The sequence below is a fragment of the Populus nigra genome, chromosome 13, assembly GCF_951802175.1.
Source record: "Populus nigra chromosome 13, ddPopNigr1.1, whole genome shotgun sequence".
Lineage (NCBI taxonomy): Eukaryota > Viridiplantae > Streptophyta > Magnoliopsida > Malpighiales > Salicaceae > Populus > Populus nigra.
In genome coordinates, this window is record NC_084864.1 from 11,951,923 (window position 1) to 11,970,663 (window position 18,741).

The 18,741-nt window shown below is 36.8% G+C and overlaps 1 protein-coding gene and 1 long non-coding RNA gene across 4 annotated transcripts; both read left to right on the forward strand.

Annotated features, from left to right (window-relative positions):
* The first annotated feature begins 247 nt into the window (after window positions 1–247).
* On the forward strand, window positions 248–18,608 carry LOC133671696 (TMV resistance protein N-like). 3 transcript variants are annotated; one of them, XM_062092535.1, is made up of 8 exons: window positions 248–452; window positions 606–1,193; window positions 3,841–4,933; window positions 5,046–5,321; window positions 5,424–6,377; window positions 6,463–7,391; window positions 16,187–16,304; window positions 18,119–18,608. In XM_062092535.1, exons 2-8 carry the CDS (start codon window positions 688–690, stop codon window positions 18,230–18,232), a joined length of 3,990 nt encoding a protein of 1,329 aa, XP_061948519.1. In that variant the 5' UTR covers window positions 248–452; window positions 606–687; the 3' UTR covers window positions 18,233–18,608. The 3 variants fall into 3 exon arrangements, with proteins under 3 accessions (XP_061948519.1, XP_061948518.1, XP_061948520.1); XM_062092534.1 differs by lacking the exons at window positions 16,187–16,304; window positions 18,119–18,608 and adding an exon at window positions 8,880–9,681; XM_062092536.1 differs by lacking the exons at window positions 16,187–16,304; window positions 18,119–18,608 and adding an exon at window positions 8,039–8,069 and having other exon boundaries at window positions 249–452.
* Window positions 11,084–15,602, forward strand: LOC133671704 (uncharacterized). The gene is made up of 2 exons (XR_009834338.1): window positions 11,084–11,348; window positions 15,241–15,602. It is a non-coding gene; the product is annotated as an uncharacterized LOC133671704 (long non-coding RNA).
* Window positions 18,609–18,741: the final 133 nt, after the last annotated feature.

Genomic DNA, 18,741 nt, shown 5'->3' on the forward strand with positions numbered 1-18,741 from the left:
ATTAGAATATGTTCCTATAAAATCGCCCAATTTTTAAATAATTTTTACAATTTTACAGTACTTCGTAGGATTTTTGTGATTCACCTTAGAACTTTTGCATGCACATATTAATGCACGGTTTATGGTGTTTTTTTCACGGTCAGTTTTAAAATTTTGTTGGAAAGTTCTTGGAATGCAAAAATATTTATGTTAAATAATATGGACTTGATAATTCATTAAAAAATATGAATCACTCAATTGTGTGGCCCTGCTCTTGACAGGAAGATCCGTAAGAAAATCCAGGAAACTTACCAGTACGAGTTCTTGACCTCAAGAAACCGGAAAAAAATTCGAAGTCATTGGAATAAAAAGAAAGAAAAGGGCTTTGGAAGTTGGTTACTAAGATACCAGAAGAAGAAAAATTATTGGGCTTGGCTGGATCTTGTGCCTCTTTAGCCAACACTTACCACACGGTTTGTTTCGTCTAGATTCGTGAAATACTCGTAGAAATTTGGTGTTTTCTGATTTCTAAGTAGAGATGTACATGTTCCAGCTTGAAATTAGTAATTGGTAGATTTAATTGCCAAATTTCTTGATCTTACCTTCTGTTTCATGTTTGACCACAGGAGCAGGCCTTACACGCGTGGAAAGCAATTGCTGAACCAAGCGAGCTAGTTGAGGCCAGAAGGGATCGGTATAGGGATTTTCATGGCTTCCACCAGCGTGCAAGGAATAACCTCATCTTCATCTTCTCCTCCTCCACTATATATGCATGATGTGTTCCTTAGTTTTAGAGGCAAAGACACCCGGAACAACTTTACTAGTCATCTATATTCTAATCTGGCACAGAGAGGCATCGATGTGTACATGGATGATAGGGAGCTCGAGAGAGGAAAGACCATCGAACCTGCTCTCTGGAAGGCCATCGAAGAATCAAGGTTTTCAGTCATTATATTTTCAAGAGATTACGCTTCTTCACCATGGTGCTTGGATGAACTTGTCAAGATTGTTCAGTGCATGAAAGAGATGGGGCAAACTGTTCTGCCAGTTTTTTACGATGTGGATCCCTCAGAGGTAACCGAGCGGAAACGGAAATATGAGGAAGCCTTCGGTGAGCATGAACAAAATTTCAAGGAAAACTTGGAGAAGGTCCGGAACTGGAAAGATTGTCTCTCTACGGTGGCCAATCTATCTGGCTGGGACGTCCGGAATAGGTAAATCATCTATCTACTTATTCTTATTCTCAAATCTGCCCTGTATTGTTTCATTGATGAACAAGCATGATAGTAAATGTGTATTTTTTTCATATGCATGTTTTTTTTATTTTTATTTTTTTATGATATTTTGAACTGATGTGATCAAGCATTTCTAATCTTTATATAAAACTTCTTTCTATTCTTAGGTTTTTCTTTATATTTTGAAAATAAAATAAAATATTAAACAGAAAAATTAAAATGTATAAAAAAGTTGAAAAACAAATCTAGCATGAACAAATAAAAAGTTAGCTTAAAAAATTAAAAATTGTGAAGAAATGACAACAAATTCATCATAAGGAATAAAAAATTGACCAAAGTTTTTGAATATGTTGGTTTTAGCTTTTCAAAATAAAATCAAAAGATTTTCCATCTTGAATTAAAAAATTCAAACTATTTATAAATCAAAACGACAAATTTATTTATAATTTTTTTGTGAATTTTTTTTGGAATTAAAATTTGATAGGTGTCTTTTCGTTAAGGAAGATAAAATTAATGTAAAATTAGCTTGTTCGGACAGAGGAATTTCTTTTATTTAATGGATCAAATAATAAAATCTCAATTATCTAAATTGAATTTATTGAGGCATCTTTATAAAAACACAAATCAATATTACAAAGACAGTTTTAGTATGATTAGAATACTTTTGTCTAATTCTATTTTAGAATAATAGAGGATAACTATATATCAATTGTATTGAAAAAAAATTAAAGTCCATGGGAAAAGTACAGTAAATATATCTTGATTCACTATGATTGGAACAATGAATTTACTATTTTTCATTCTGAAAAAAATAAAATATCTATTAAAGATAATAGGATTTTTTTATGAGGGCCAATGATCATTATAGAGTTGATAAGGGGTAATTAGGTATTTTTCATTTTTTATGGTGTAATTACATAGTTGCCCTTAAAAGAGAAAAAAAAGATTGGGTCTAGAAGTTTTTTTGAAATTTCATTTTTGACGGCACAATAAAATTACTTATGGCCTTTAAAATAAGAAATTCCTTGCTTTGCCTTCAAGGGCTTATTAATACCCTTTTTTTGTGTGATAATAACGTAGTTTTATAGGCAATTTAGTATTTTAATAAATATACATAAAAAAATGATTGTTGCATCTATAGTACATGCAAGCGAGTAAGTTGTCCCGCCTTATTTAAACAGCACGTGCAAGGGTTTAGAGGGCCCAAAAAAGACCTTCATTGCTGTTTTTTTTATTCGCCTCGACATGGCCTAACAACTTGGTTGGCATGTGAGGAGTAATTCTCTTCCGTTTGGCGTCAGATAACTTTTTTTTCTCTCCCTCTCCTTGAATTCCACACCCCACCTTCTAGAATTTTACAATAACCCTTCAATTTTTTTTTTTTATATTTGATATATATTTTTTTAATTTTTTAAAATTGTTTTATAGAATGAAAATTTATTTTTAATTTCATACCCTTTTAAATTTTTAATCTATTAGATTTGATTATTATTTTTTATTACTATTTATTTTATTTGAGATTATTTTTAATTTTATTTTGTGATTTCATCCTTCATTTTTCATTGCTATTTTTTTTTATCTTGACAAGTTTTTTAAATTGATATTTTTTTTTTCTGATTTCATACTTTAACATTGAATTGGGCTTCTTAGTTTAGCCTGGATCTAGGATTTAACATGATAATTTTTTTTCAGTTTCAGGTTTAGAAAATTCGTTCGGGTTTCTTTTCTTTTAAGCTAATGTTTTTTTTTTTAGTTTCATCCTTCATCATTTAATTTAATTAAAGATTGGCTCTATTAATTTTTTTATTTGCTTTCTATAATAATTTTTTAATAAATTTAAAATAACCGAGGTTATTTCAGGTTTTTTTTAATTTTTATTCTTTGTTAAATTTAGCTACTATATTTAAAAAATCCTTTCTTTAATTAAATAATTTTTTTTATTTTTGACTTTCAATATTTGGTTTTTGAAATTGAGCTCCTTATTTTATTTTGATTTGGGTTTCATGGAATTATTATGGTTTTGAGTTGCTAGTGCGTGTGCTATACGTGTCAGACAAAAATTTGAGTTGTGTGATGCATATGTGATATTTGTGCGTCTCAAGGTGCGTGGATTGGATTTGAGCAACCACTTAAACTAAGTTGATCTAAGAAATGTATGGGAAAAAACTTGAAAATTAATAAATTTAAAGTTGTTTTTTAAAAGTTTATTATGCAAGATAATTGAATTTTTTTAAAAAATAATTATAAAAATAACTTAGTGGTCGACAAAAAATATGATAGAACTCCATTTGCTTTTGGACTGCTAAAATCAAACTTGATAAAGAGTTTTTGTTCTTGTATGCATGCTTCTTTAGTGGTTGTGTGATTCTTTATGCAATAAGATAGCTATTGTACGGATCATTCTTAGCATCAATACAATCCTAGTTCCGTTTTCACTTTATTCTTTCCTTTTCCTCTCTGTTCTTGCAGCTATCTATTATCAGGGCCCTATCTTTCTCTATATTAATTTCCGACTAAAAGCCATACATTTTTGGGCTATAATATGCTAATGTTTATTTTTCCATTATCACTATCTAATTTGATTTCTGCACACTGCATGATTAATGTTTTGCACCCTCCTGTGCAGGGATGAATCGGAATCAATTAAAGTAATTGCTGACTGCATATCGTACAAACTAAGCCTCACTCTGCCAACAATTAGCAAAAATTTAGTTGGAATGGATTCTCGTCTAGAGATATTAAAAGGTTATATAGGTGAAGAAGTTGGCGAAGCAATCTTCATAGGGATTTGTGGAATGGGTGGCATAGGTAAGACGACTGTTGCAAGGGTAGTCTATGATAGGTTTCGTTGGCAATTTGAAGGCAGCTGCTTCTTAGCAAATGTCAAAGAAGTTTTTACTGAGAAAGATGGACGACGTCGTTTGCAGGAACAACTTCTTTCTGAAATCTTAATGAAACGAGCTAATATATGTGATTCTTCTAGAGGTATTGAAATGATAAAGCGGAAGTTACAACGTAAAAAGATTCTTGTTGTTCTTGATGATGTAGATGACCGTAAACAACTAGAATCCCTGGCTGCGGAGAGTAAATGGTTTGGTCCAGGGAGCAGAATTATCATAACAAGCAGAGATAAACAAGTGTTGACTAGAAATGGTGTTGCTAGAATTTATGAGGCTGAGAAATTGGATGATGATGATGCTCTTACGTTGTTTAGCCAGAAAGCTTTCAAAAATGACCAGCCTGCTGAAGATTTCGTGGAACTATCCAAGCAAGTTCTGGGTTATGCTAATGGCCTTCCACTGGCTCTTGAAGTTATAGGTTCGTTTATGCATGGAAGAAGTATCCTTGAATGGGGAAGTGCGATTAATAGACTAAATGATATTCCTGACCGTGAAATTATTGATGTGCTTCGCATTAGTTTTGATGGCCTCCATGAATTAGAGAAGAAAATATTTTTAGACATTGCCTGTTTCCTGAAGGGGTTTAAAAAAGATAGAATAATAAGGATACTTGACAGCTGTGGATTCCATGCACAAATTGGAACACAAGTTCTTATTGAGAAATCTCTCATAAGTGTCTCTCGGGATGAAGTCTGGATGCATAATTTATTACAGATAATGGGTAAGGAAATTGTTCGTTGTGAATCCCCTGAAGAGCCTAGAAGGCGCAGTAGATTGTGGACATACGAGGATGTCTGCCTTGCACTGATGGACAACACAGTGAGTAGCTGATAGAGAACATTATCCATAAGATTTCATAAAGTTTATTTTAATTTATGCTCCATCTGTACTTTGTATTTGCTTTTTACTTGTATTCCTTTTTGGTTGACAGGGAAAAGAAAAGATAGAAGCCATTTTCTTGGACATACCTGGAATAAAAGAGGCACAATGGAACATGAAAGCCTTCTCTAAAATGAGCAAGCTAAGATTGCTCAAAATCGACAACGTGCAGCTTTCTGAAGGACCTGGAGATCTTTCCAATAAGTTGCGATTTCTTGAATGGCATTCTTACCCATCAAAATCATTACCAGCTGGTTTACAGGTGGATGAGCTGGTTGAACTTCACATGGCTAACAGTAGCATTGAGCAATTATGGTATGGGTATAAGGTGAGATCAACTAATTTTAAGGGCCTTGGTATTTCTTTTTATCGTTTTCCTATATATGTATGATAGTAGCATCCATATTTCTTCTTCCCTGCCTGATTGCAGAGTGCAGTTAAGTTGAAAATCATCAATCTCAGCAACTCACTATACCTGTCCAAGTCTCCAGATCTTACTGGAATTCCTAATCTCGAGAGTCTGATTCTTGAAGGTTGTATAAGTTTGTCTGAGGTCCATCCATCACTTGGACGTCACAAGAAGCTTCAATATGTGAATCTTATAAATTGCCGAAGTATTAGGATTCTCCCAAGCAACCTTGAAATGGAATCGCTTAAATTTTTCACTCTTGATGGCTGCTCAAAACTTGAGAACTTTCCAGATATAGTGGGAAACATGAACTGTTTGATGAAGCTTTGTTTGGACAGGACTGGTATTGCTGAACTATCTTCATCAATTCGTCATATGATTGGCTTAGAAGTATTGAGCATGAACAACTGCAAGAAGCTTGAAAGCATTTCGAGAAGCATAGAATGCTTGAAATCCCTTAAAAAACTTGATCTGTCTGGCTGCTCTGAACTTAAAAATATACCAGGGAATTTGGAGAAAGTTGAAAGTTTGGAGGAGTTTGACGTAAGTGGAACTTCAATAAGACAACTGCCAGCATCCATTTTTCTCTTAAAGAATCTTGCAGTATTATCTTTGGATGGTTTACGCGCTTGCAATTTAAGAGCACTTCCTGAAGATATTGGCTGCTTATCTTCATTGAAGTCCTTAGATCTGAGCCGGAATAACTTTGTTAGCCTGCCTAGGAGCATAAATCAGCTTTCTGGACTTGAAAAGCTTGTCTTGGAGGATTGCACGATGCTTGAATCTTTGCTTGAGGTTCCATCTAAAGTTCAAACAGTAAATTTGAATGGTTGTATAAGCCTAAAAACAATTCCAGATCCGATAAAGCTAAGCAGTTCCCAAAGATCAGAGTTCATGTGTCTTGACTGCTGGGAATTGTACGAGCATAATGGTCAAGATAGCATGGGGTCGATCATGCTTGAAAGATACCTCCAGGTCTTCTCTTAATCAAACCCCAACCTTTTTCTGTCTCTCTCACTCTCCCTCTATCTATCTAACATTTTGGTTCTTTATGGTACAGGGTTTGTCTAATCCAAGACCTGGATTTGGTATCGTTGTTCCAGGAAATGAAATTCCAGGCTGGTTTAACCATCAAAGTAAGGGATCTTCAATTAGTGTGCAAGTGCCTAGTTGGAGCATGGGGTTTGTTGCATGTGTTACATTCAGTGCATATGGAGAAAGTCCTCTTTTTTGTCATTTCAAAGCCAATGGAAGAGAGAATTATCCTTCGCCAATGTGTCTTAGTTGTAAAGTCCTCTTTTCAGATCATATTTGGCTATTCTATCTATCTTTTGATTACCTTAAAGAGCTTAAAGAATGGCAGCATGGATCCTTTAGCAACATTGAGTTGTCGTTTCATTCTTACGAGCGAGGAGTGAAGGTGAAGAATTGTGGTGTCTGCTTGTTATCTTCTGTATATATTACACCACAACCATCTGCCCTTTTTACTGTTACAAGCAAAGAAGCAGCTTCTTCATATAAAACTTCTTTAGCTTTTTCTTCATCTTACCATCAATGGACGACTTATGTTTTCCCTGGCATCAGAGTCACAGACACTAGTAATGCTTTCACCTATTTAAAGTCAGATCTAGCCCTTAGATTCATCATGCCAGCCGAGAAGGAACCAGAGAAAGTAATGGCAATTAGATCAAGACTCTTTGAGGCCATTGAAGAATCAGGGTTGTCAATTATTATATTTGCAAGCGATTGGGCTTCTTTACCTTGGTGCTTTGGAGAACTTGTCAAGATTGTCGGATTCATGAATGAGATGAGATCGGACACTGTGTTTCCAGTTTCTTATGATGTCGAACAATCAAAGATAGATGATCAAAAAGAGAGTTACACAATTGTCTTTGATAAGATTGGAAAAGATGTCAGGGAAAACGAGGAGAAGGTACAAAGATGGATGGATATTCTCAGTGAAGTTGAGATTTCATCTGGATCAAAAAGGTAATAATTACTACTTCTTTTTATTGTCTGTAGCTCGACTTATCAACCACTTCAAGTAAATGAAACTGGGAATGCTGAAATATGGTGTTGCTTTCATAACTTAATGTTAACAAATCTATGATCTTTATAAATGGCATGGGAAAAACACCGTGCAAGTTCACAGTGTGGTTAAGTTTTTTTTTTTTTTTAAGGTAGATTATGAATTTTAAAAAAATAATATTAAATTTCAGTTGAGTTCATATTCTACATTCACCCTGCATGTTTTAATGTAGACAATATTGTTTACCTTTTTTTTAAGGTTTGCCATAAATTTAAAGGGAGAAAAATATTGAATCAAATTGAGTACATGGTATTGGTCACAAGTTTTTTTTTAAAGGTTGAATATAAATTTTTAAAAAATATTGAACCCGATTGAGTTCATGATCCAAGTCATGGGTTTAACAAGTTAAGCCACAATATCGAGGGAATTATTTTTTTCTTATATTGCTTTTTTTTACTAGTATATTTTTTAAAATAATTCCTGAATTCATGTTTCAATTAATATCTCTCATCCGTGATTTTGTTTTTGCTTATTTAACTTCTTTTTTTATAAAGATTGATTTTTTTATGGTGTTATATGTTTTTATTTTTTGAATTGTTTTTTAAAGGTTGAATATAAATTGAAGGAAAAAAAATATTGAACTCGGTTAAGTTCATGAACCGGGTCATAGGTTTAACGAGTTAAGCCATAACAACCAGGTAATTATTTTTTTCTTATGTTGCTTTTTTTTTAACTAAAATTGTTTTTTATATATCTTTTTTTAGATAATTTTAAATTTATGTTTCAATTAATATCACTAATCTATGATTTGTTTTGTTTATTTAATTTTTTTGGATATAAATTATCTTTTCTATATATCTTTTTTTAAATGTTTTTTAAATTTATGTTTTAATTAATATCCCTTATCTGTGAGTTTTTTTATGAAGAGCGTCATCTTCTTTTTTTTCACAAACAATTTACAACAAAAAAAAAAAGGGTCATAGGCATGAGCCCTAACAAAATAGGTCAATCAGGCTGGCCTTACTTGCTAGGCCCAACAACGCCTAACTTTTACCCTTTTAAAAAAAAATTTAATGCTTTTTTTATATGTTTTATTTATATTTTGATTAACATCTTTTTTTTTATGTTATTTAGATATTCTCATTAAAATGACTGTTATTTTTTAATTATGTATTTAATTTTTATGGAAGTTTTTGTTTATTCATCTATAATTTTTTTAATCTTTTATACAGATAAATTTTATATTTTAAAATAAAAAATTATTTTAAAATAATATTTTTAATATGTTTAGCCTTACATATTATATTATATTTTTATTTTATTCAATTATATGTGTATATTTTTATTATCATTATGCATTAATAATTTTAAAGTTTGAAAAAATTCTCATTATGCCAAGCTTTATATATACACACATAACACTTCTGACTTCTCCTTCTCACTCTTAGCGGCATAGGAGCTCCAGCAACGCAGCAGCAGCAGATCCAGCTCCACCTTCACCTCCACCAGCAGCTGATCCAGCATCTCCAGCTACTCAAGCGGCAGCAGGGATGGCTCCAGCTGCTCGAGCAGCGGCGGTGGAAACTGCAGCCCCAGCTGCTCCTGTGGCTCCAGAAGCGCGAGCACTTGTCTGAGCAGCAGCAGCAGCTGCTGCGCCAGCAGCTGCAGCTGCTCCTGTGGCTCCAGAAGCGCGAGCACTTGTCTGAGCAGCAGCTGCAGCTCGAGCAGCTGCAGCAGCGAATGCAGCTGCTGCAGCAGCGAATGCAGCGGCAGCGGCGGCTGCAGCGGCAGCGGCGGCGGCAGCGGCCGGAGAAGCTGCAGCAGCGGCAGGAGCGGCAGGAGCGGCTGCAGCAGCTGCAGCGGCGGCAGGAGCGGCTGCAGCTGCTGCAGGTGCAGCCGCAGGAGCTGCTCCAGCAGCAGAACCGCCAGCAGCAGATGCAGCTGCTGCAGCGGCATTTTGGGCTGCAGCTGCTCCAGCAGCAGCTTGTTGAGCATCTGCTTCTTGAGCAGCAGCTGCCTGGGTTTTGGTTTGGAATCTAACTTGCTTTAGCTTGAAGATCTTCGTCAGTAATTAGATTAACGTTTTGCAATCTTGGTTATCGGTATATTTTTATTTTGGCGTCTGGTGTTTCTGCGACCGTGGATTCCAAGAGGTTTTTCCAGCTACTAATTCTATAAATATAATGAGAAACAGAAATGAGAAACTCGTCAGTTTTTCTATTGAAATAATATTTGTTTTTATTTTTTAAATTTTATTTTTAATATCAATATATATATAAAAATATATAAAAAAACTTAATTTAAAATATAAAAAAATAAAAAATTTAATTTTTTTTTAAAAAAATTTAAAATACAAAAACAAACAATCACTATAAATCCTAACAACTTATTTGTTGGGGATTTCTCCCCATGCGGAACGGTGGTGTTCATGATCATTGCTCAAAGGAGGCTAAGCACACTTACACACAATATTTAACGTGGTTCGGCAAATTATCTACATCCATGGGAGATATTGATATTATTAGAGATGGAGAAAGAATACAACACACGGAGGAGGATCACATCCAGTCAACTCCCATCTCTCATTGCTACATAGGGCAGCAACTGCATAAGGCAGCAGAGCTGCTGGTGGCAGCCCTTCTCTTTCTTTCTCTTTTCTTCTCTCTTTTGTTCTTGCTCTTTCTTACACTCTCTCATTTTGTGTTGCACTCTAGGTGTCTATTTATAGGCTTCAATGACAGCTCCTCTTGCTCCTTTGTCAACAATGGTTGCTGTCAAATTTACCAAACTTTGACATTAGATAATGGTTGTTGGCTGCCACCAACAACCTACCATTGTAGCCTCCTTCTTTGACAATGTCAAGGGGCTGCAAATGCTGTACCAGCAGCCCTCTTTGACTCTCATATGACAGTCATCTTCTTTGACAATGATAGCTATATAATTGACAATATTTCAACACTTATTAGATCAAATCATTAGGAAAGGCGGCATCTTTAATTTGTTACTTTTACGTAAAAGTGTTTGTTTTTTCTTCTCAAAAACAGAAAACCACCTTCGTTGTGCAATGCAACATTTCATGCCCCAAGTTAGCTAGCTGGGAATTGTATTTTGGTAAGGCAAAACGTTAACTCTAATAAAAAATTTAGCAGTGAATTAAGAGCAAAGTATATATATGAGAGATGCCATGAAGATGAAGCAATGTTGTGCTCTCATAACCGAGCCAGAAGATCTTTAAACAAGTACGAAACTGAAGTAAAATTTCACTAATTAGGGCAACATCTGCCTGCAAACATCGATCACGAGAGAGCTACAGAGAGAGCTCTCTTCTTTATACAAAAGGAAATGACAGAAACAAAACAATAGATGAACATTGCATTTAATTTCTAAATTGCTCCATTCAGCTAATTCATTTGTTCATGCCAGTTGCATTCTTTATTCCTTGAACAGCTCCCTGTGCAGTAGACATCACCTGTTGACCAGCCTACACGAAGAACAAGTATCAAAACAGTATTCTTGAGCTAATGTAGTGGTGAGGATGAATTCTCTGAAAAAAACATAGAAAATGAGATTGAAGGAAAATATTTGAGTACCCCTTTGCACTGATTCCTTTGCATATTGAGCAGCATTACCAGCTTTGTCCATCAAGGTACTGGCCTTCTCCTGAAACAAACAAAATCCATACCTTATCATGTATTGGAAGAGAAATATCATTGTATTCTTGAGCACAAGCTATTGTAGTGGTGAGGATGAATTCTCTAAAAAAAAACATAGAAAATGAGATTGAAGGAAAATATTTGAACCTCTTGCACTGCTAAATTTATTTGATTAGAGTTAACGCTATTGTGCAATGCAAAATACTTTATGGAAAAGAATGATTGGCAGTTAGAGATAAAATATGGAGAAAGAAAAGGTGTTAGGTTTGTTGGGGATTTCGACCGGTGGTGTACTGATAGTTGCCCAAAGAAAGCTTAAGCACACTGACACAATATTTAACGTGGTTCGGCAAAACCGCCTACATCCACGGGAGAGGTTCATTTTATTAGAGATAGAGAAAGGATACAATAAATACATGTAGAGGAGGAGGATTACATCCACTCTACTCAACTCATCAACTCTCTTGCTGCATTTGCAGCTGCTGCAATGGCAGCAAGGTTGCTGCCATTGCAGCTCCTCACTTTCTCTCTTCTTCTCTACATTTGTTACAACTCTCACAACTCTCTCATTTTGCTCTCTAATGTATGCCTCTATTTATAGGCATCTATGGCAGCTCATCTTGCTCTTTTGTCATCAATGGTGGCTGCCAAACTTACCAAACTTTGACATTAGACAATGGTTGTTGGCTGCCACCAACAACCCACCATTGCAGCCATCTTCTTTGACAATGGTGGCTGCTGCAATTGTCAATGGTTGTTGCACATTAATGGCAACCAACCTAACAATCACCCCCTTTGCCATTCATGTGGGGCAACTGTCCTCTTGCTTCTTCAGCACAGGCTTGCATCTTGCAGCTCTTCCAAGCTTACCATTCTGAGAGCGTCTGTGGCCGAGTTTACAGGTACTCGCCAAACCTTTCAATCATCAGAGTTACCAAAGCACACCTTTTCTCACACAAAAGGATCACTACAACCAGATGGTCTGCCACTTCACATCTGAAGAGTGTTAACGCTTGTCTCTGGAACTCAACATTCCCCTTCGAGCGTATCAACCATGCTCAGTCCGGAATGATTCATCAAGCCTTACACCAAGGCTTACAACACCCCCTCAAACAGAAATTTCTTTTTCCAAGTGCGACAGTTATTATCTGAGTATCTCAATATGATCACGAGCTCACCACTCTTCCAAGAGTCTACTCATCCAGGAGTTGCGCCTGCCCTCTGTTCCACCCTAGGAACCACGCCTTACTTCTCCGTGAGTCTCTCGCTCTTAGTCGTAAGAGTCCAGGTAGCTCTCCACCTTCACCTATGGGGGCAGCCCATTAAAGGTTGATCCATATATGTCTTCATACTCTGAATATTACAATGCCATTACCGAGCTCACCACCTTGACAAGAGTCAACTCGTTCCCGGAACCTGCGCATGCCCTTCTGCTTCTTCATAGCAGCCGCGTCTTAATGCTCCACAAGTCACACACTTATTGTCCAAGGCAAATGTCTTCTAGCTCATTGATCTTTAGCATGGGGGCAATATCCATGAAAGTCAATCCTGCATTTGTCTCCATACTCATCATAGCCACTTCATTGGCTATACACCTGTCCACTCATATCTAGCCATCACATTGGCTTTGGGGCGTTCTGAACTGGGCCTACATCGTGGCCCACACACCTTCTCCTTAGGTGTCTCCGCTCGTCGTCATGCGGCGGTCTAAACTGGGGCTTCTATCACGACCCTCACACACCTTCCATCTAAGGTGTCTTCACCTTTCATAGGTGGTCGCATCCTCCTTCAGTTGAGATGCTTCAAAGTGGCTCCAGAATTCTCTACCACCATGTGCACTATGGGAGAGATAGCTGCCACTAATCATATAGAAAGAGAAAATTGCGGTATACTCCTCGCAATCCTCCACCTCGATTTCTATGTTTGGAGCTTCTATGCCTTTCTGCTTGACAGCTCCACCTACACCAACTCTCTTTGGTGTCTTCGCCTTTCGTCATAGGCGGTCGCCTTTTATCACAGGCGTTTGCACCCCCTCAATTAGGTGCCTCTGCAACAGCTCTCTTTCCATCCTTGCATGCATTGGAAAGGTCTTCGCCTGTTGTCTTCATCAAGAGCATAAGAGACTTCCTGTTGTACAAACTTTAACAGTCTCTGCTCTAAGCTTCATCTGGGAACTCTTCTTCTCCTTGCACCTGTTGTCTCATTACAGTACCCCGTTGGATCCTACGGGTACTCCTGCACAATCTCCGTGTGCCCTCGTGCAATTTCTGTTCTCCAGATTTTCCCCTATTCCTTGCTTATGTTTGACAGCAGCTCATCCTGTCACAACACCTGTCGAAATCAAAATAGGGTGCCAATCTTTATCCCCTTGCTGTATTTCTCTTCCATTATCAGGGTCTTTATCAATTCTCCCCTCGAGAAATCACAGTCACCGAATCTAACTTCTTTGGAGAAATCACCACTTCATCAGATCCTTGAACCTTCGGAACCCAACTGTTCCCTTATGCCGTTATCTTGCTAGTCTTCAACCGTTTCATTACAAACTGCTATATATACGAAAATAGTACCGTATGGATAATCCTTCCACCAAGCAAGTTCCCAGGAAAGATTGGAGGGGTCACACTGGTCCCGCTTAAAACCCAATCTCCTAGACAGAACTTCTCAGGCCATATCTATCCATCGTACTGTCTTTCCGTATATACAACCATTTGCTAGCTTTGTTGAGGCTTTCCTTTACAAGTGATCTGGAATATACTGGTTTAATACATGATTTCTCAACATCTGGCGAGACTACCAGTTCTTAGATTCGTCAAGATTGGTCTTCGTCAATTTCACTCTACACCTCAAACTGTCCAGTTGATCGGGTGTCCAGAGTGTCCCAATTTTGCCTTCCCTCAAGGCAGTTAAAATTCTCTCCACTTAGCAGTTTACCACATGTAATTGGGTAAACATGTGCACCTTATTCTTCTTCTCTTCAACGACCACCATGATGACCTTCAGATGCCTCCTGATCGGGCAATCTCTCTTTAATAATTCACCACCACCACTTTCGGTCTCAAATCTCAACGATCGGACCGTACCATTGCATCCGGAACGATCAAATTAGCTGGAAACAAGTTTTAAATCGTCCAAATCGCATTTCAAACGGCTAAGATTTGTTCAAAACAATTCTGGACTGATCAACGGCTCAGATTCAATCTCAGATCCGGTTGCACGTAGGATCAGCTACACTGGATCCTGTCCCTCGGCTCGCGGCTCGGCTCCAATTCGGCTCGGCTCTCCCGGCTCGGCTCGAGGCTGATGACGTGGCAGGTGGGTCCCACTTTGCTGACGTGTCTGCTGACTGGTCGATGATGTGTCTGTTGACCGTCGCTGAAGTGTCTGCTGACGTTCGCTGACGTGTCTGTTGACTGGCGCTGACGTGGCTGTTGACTGGCGCTGACGTGGCACGTTGACTGGGCAGTCTCTTCGCTGGCCCGTGCGGCCGTTTTCCGACGTCCGATTTTGACGCCGTTTTCACCAGTGGCTTCGTCTCGGCCTCCTCTATATAGTGGTATGGTCAAAACACCATTTTGAGAACTTTCAATTTTGAGCAAAAATCAAACACCACTTTAAACCATCAGCTCTGATACCAATTGTTGGGGATTTCGACCGGTGGTGTACTGATAGTTGCCCAAAGAAAGCTTAAGCACACTGACACAATATTTAACGTGGTTCGGCAAAACCGCCTACATCCACGGGAGAGGTTCATTTTATTAGAGATAGAGAAAGGATACAATAAATACATGTAGAGGAGGAGGATTACATCCACTCTACTCAACTCATCAACTCTCTTGCTGCATTTGCAGCTGCTGCAATGGCAGCAAGGTTGCTGCCATTGCAGCTCCTCACTTTCTCTCTTCTTCTCTACATTTGTTACAACTCTCACAACTCTCTCATTTTGCTCTCTAATGTATGCCTCTATTTATAGGCATCTATGGCAGCTCATCTTGCTCTTTTGTCATCAATGGTAGCTGCCAAACTTACCAAACTTTGACATTAGACAATGGTTGTTGGCTGCCACCAACAACCCACCATTGCAGCCATCTTCTTTGACAATGGTGGCTGCTGCAATTGTCAATTGTTGTTGCACATTAATGGCAACCAACCTAACAAGGTTTTCTACAAGGATGCTGTAGTGGATTATTTTAGCACAAGAAAAGATAAGAGTATCGAATTGTTGTTTTCATGTGAAGTCAGACATGTAGTTAATTTAGGATTAGGATAGTACATAAAGAACTTTATTGAAGTAGTTTAGTTTCTTTAGGTGATGATTCATATGTAGGTATTTATTTTAAATTTCAAATGTGCCAGAAGCGCAAGGAGACAACAGATGATTACGTGGGAGAAATGGCACAGACGGATCTCTGCAGTCAAACTGAGATTTTTTAACCTTATTGTTTAGCAAGGATATGTTTTTCATGGACTTTGGTTAAGTTTTTCATGAATAGGTGATCACAATCCTCATTGGAAAAACTACACATGCTTTGGAATATGAAGAGGCCTCTATAGCAGCTTCTGCCATTCAACCTATTGCCTTTAAATCTGATAAGCTCCCTAGCCCTTTTGGTTGTAAATTGCCCAATAGGACTGAGATTCCTGGACACACTTTCTATCTACAAAAAGAAAAGATTTAAACCAGGCTGAATATTTTTATTTGATCAGATCGAGCCTCAGACGAAAACCATTTCATGAATTGTTCTTGGGAAAGAGCACTTTGTTTTCTAGCTAGTTTATAGTGGGTCTTGGCACTTTCACTGAATCATCATTAGCATAGTCCCCACTAAAATTAATTTTAAATCCTTATATTTAAATTTCTTCATACATGTTCCTTACATGCGCTACTTTAATCTGGCATTTAATGAGTTTGTGGTTGGATTCTGGCCGTTCCCATTTAGTTGTAGCAACTCTTAACACCACTATTGCTTCTAGTAACAAATCAGGACCTGGCATTTAAGTAGCTTTTTAGTGTGTTCTAAGCTCTTCTTAGATAATTGTGTCATAGCTTGTGATATTTACCTCTCTCTTACTCGTGTCGAGCATAACCTCAATGCCCTTTGCAGTTATGATAAAGGAGCTCACTTGTTCTTACCATCCTATGTCATGCGGATACGTGGTGCTAAACAGCAACGTGAAGCAGTTAAGAGGGCACCTAGGAAGCAGCTACAAGCAGTTTTTGAGGTCTGTACATATTAGATGCATTGCATGGTTACTGATGCATATTTTATTGTTTGAACTAAATCATCTTTTGGTACTAAAGATTTAGTGATAGTTTTTTTTTATAAGCCTAACAAATTGTCGCTTTGGTAGGCATGCTTTGAAATAGAATATGAATTTGGGAAGGTTTTTTTTATTATTAATTAATAAACTTCTATACTTTCCTCTTAGATGCGTCAACAATTTTTATTATTTATATTTACAACTATATAAACACATAAACACATAAACATTAATATATATAATCAATATCAATATTTACACTAAAATTGAACTTCCTTCATGCGTCAAGCCCAAACATATTAAGTCTGGTGTTGGCCAAACCTAGACGCGGTAGATCTAGCACTAGCTGATCCAAGAAATGATTATGTCTAGCCATCGCCAGACCCAAATCTAGCACTAGTCAAATCAAATCATGATTGAGCTTGGTAGTGTATCACGTGTTAGGTGAGGTGCTAGCCAGACCAAAAGATTATTGAGTCTACTTATATAATAAACACTCCCTAGTCAAAGGTTTGAGATGGAATATCTGCAATAGGAGAGGAATTAGTGTTTGTGATCGGAACATCAAAGTTGGGCTGTTTGTGATATGAATATTGAAGTTTGAGATTCTAAACTCGATTTATGGATTTCTCTTTGTTTTTTGGTTTGGTTAAGAGGGTGGTGGCTAAGTTGTTTTTTTTTAATTCGATGAAAAATTTATAATATTTAAAATAAGAACTTTATAGTTATTAGTTTAAAAATAATAATAATTTTGTAAATAATTAGATATTTTTGTAGGATTTTTTTACATGTGTTAGTGAGGATATAAAGTGTTATCATAAACTATAATTTTTGAAAAAAATAGAAAACAAACTGAAATAAATCATGAAACTTAATTCATAATCAATTCAATATTAAAAGATAAAATTGAAAAAAATATAAATAAAAAAAACTACAGGTCAACCCACTAAACTCTCAACACGGGTCGTAAAACTAAAATAATATTATAAAAAAATATATCAACAAATTATAAAGTTTAATCTTTAAGAAGTGAAATGTTAAAAGATAAAAAAAACATGTAGATTTTTGTTCTAAAAAAATACCATTGCAAAATTTTAACTTGGTAAGATTTTATGTTAATATCAAAGTTTTAAGACCCGGCCCGGTCTAAGGCCCGGGTTCCGGGTTTTGACAGGGTCACCGGGTCGGCCGGGTCAATTCTTTTTTAAAAAAAATCAAAACGACGTCGTTTTAGTAAAAAAAAAACAAAAGTCAACGGGTTTGTCACCGGGTCTTGCCGGGTCACCGGGTCGACCCGTCGGGTCAGCCGGGTCACACCGGGTTTTTCCTTCCCTCGTTTTTTCATCAACCCGGCCCGGTTCCGGCCCCGGGTCGGCCGGGTCCCGGGTTGACCCGTCGGGCCGGGCCGGGTTTCAAAACTATGGTTAATATTACTATATTAGAGGAGTCCGGCCAGCTCACCATAACCTACATGGATGAATATGAGTTAATGGTGAGTCGAGCTTGTATAATTATAATTTATGGGTAACAAAAGTTGTGCCCAGTATTTCTATAATACGACGAGGTTTAATTTCTTTTCTTTTCATGGTTATCTCTTAGTGGATAGCAGCATCAATCATAAGAACTTCTATATTTATATTTAATTTAAATACTAATTAAACGTGATAAGAATGGGAGTTAAATATAACGCTGCACATCAAATGCTCTTGAAAAAAACAAAATCTACTTCTTTTCATTCATGGTTGCATTCGCTTTCGCCCCCTGACTATGAACAGGAACCCCAATCAAATGAAATGGATTTCCTGGAAATTGATCTCCTTGGTCCACAGCCGATTCGGTTAACCAAGTCGGCTACCACTTACAGCACAATTCATCAAAAGACGATGTGAATTATCATCTGACGTCAAACCAGGTGGATTATCAGCTGCAGCCACAATTATTTGATGCATAGCAAAATAATTATTCAGAATCACAGTACCTTGGCACTCCTTTCCAGCCAAATTGATGTGCTGTGTGCTAATCCGATGAAAATCAAGATCCCAAAGAGGGTGATGCCACTGATGTGCAGTAGTTGCAATGCCGAGGACTTTTATGTATATATAATTATGTATACTGTGTTTTTTATTTTTATTATACTCGATCTCATAATTAAATTTTTGTTGCATAGTTTTTAATTAATAAACATGTAATTATAAATGAAGGAAAGAAAAAATTGGTTGGACTTGTTGGTTTCAATTTTATGTTTTTGGTTTTATCTTTTTTATTTGTTGTTAAAAGCATTTCTTAACTCTTAATCAATTCTTTATTTTTTATTATTTTTTAAAGTATAAAAGTATATTCCAAAGAATATTTTAAAGTAATTGGGCAAATAACATTGTTAGCCACGGAGAGATCAATG

Coding starts and splice junctions, on each gene's coding strand:
- LOC133671696 (XM_062092534.1), top strand. CDS start 688: ATGGCTTCCACCAGCGTGCAAGGAATAACCTCATCTTCATCTTCTCCT. Junction 5,322..5,423: donor AATTATGGTATGGGTATAAG/GTGAGATCAACT, acceptor GCCTGATTGCAG/AGTGCAGTTAAGTTGAAAAT. Junction 6,378..6,462: donor TGCTTGAAAGATACCTCCAG/GTCTTCTCTTAA, acceptor TTTATGGTACAG/GGTTTGTCTAATCCAAGACC.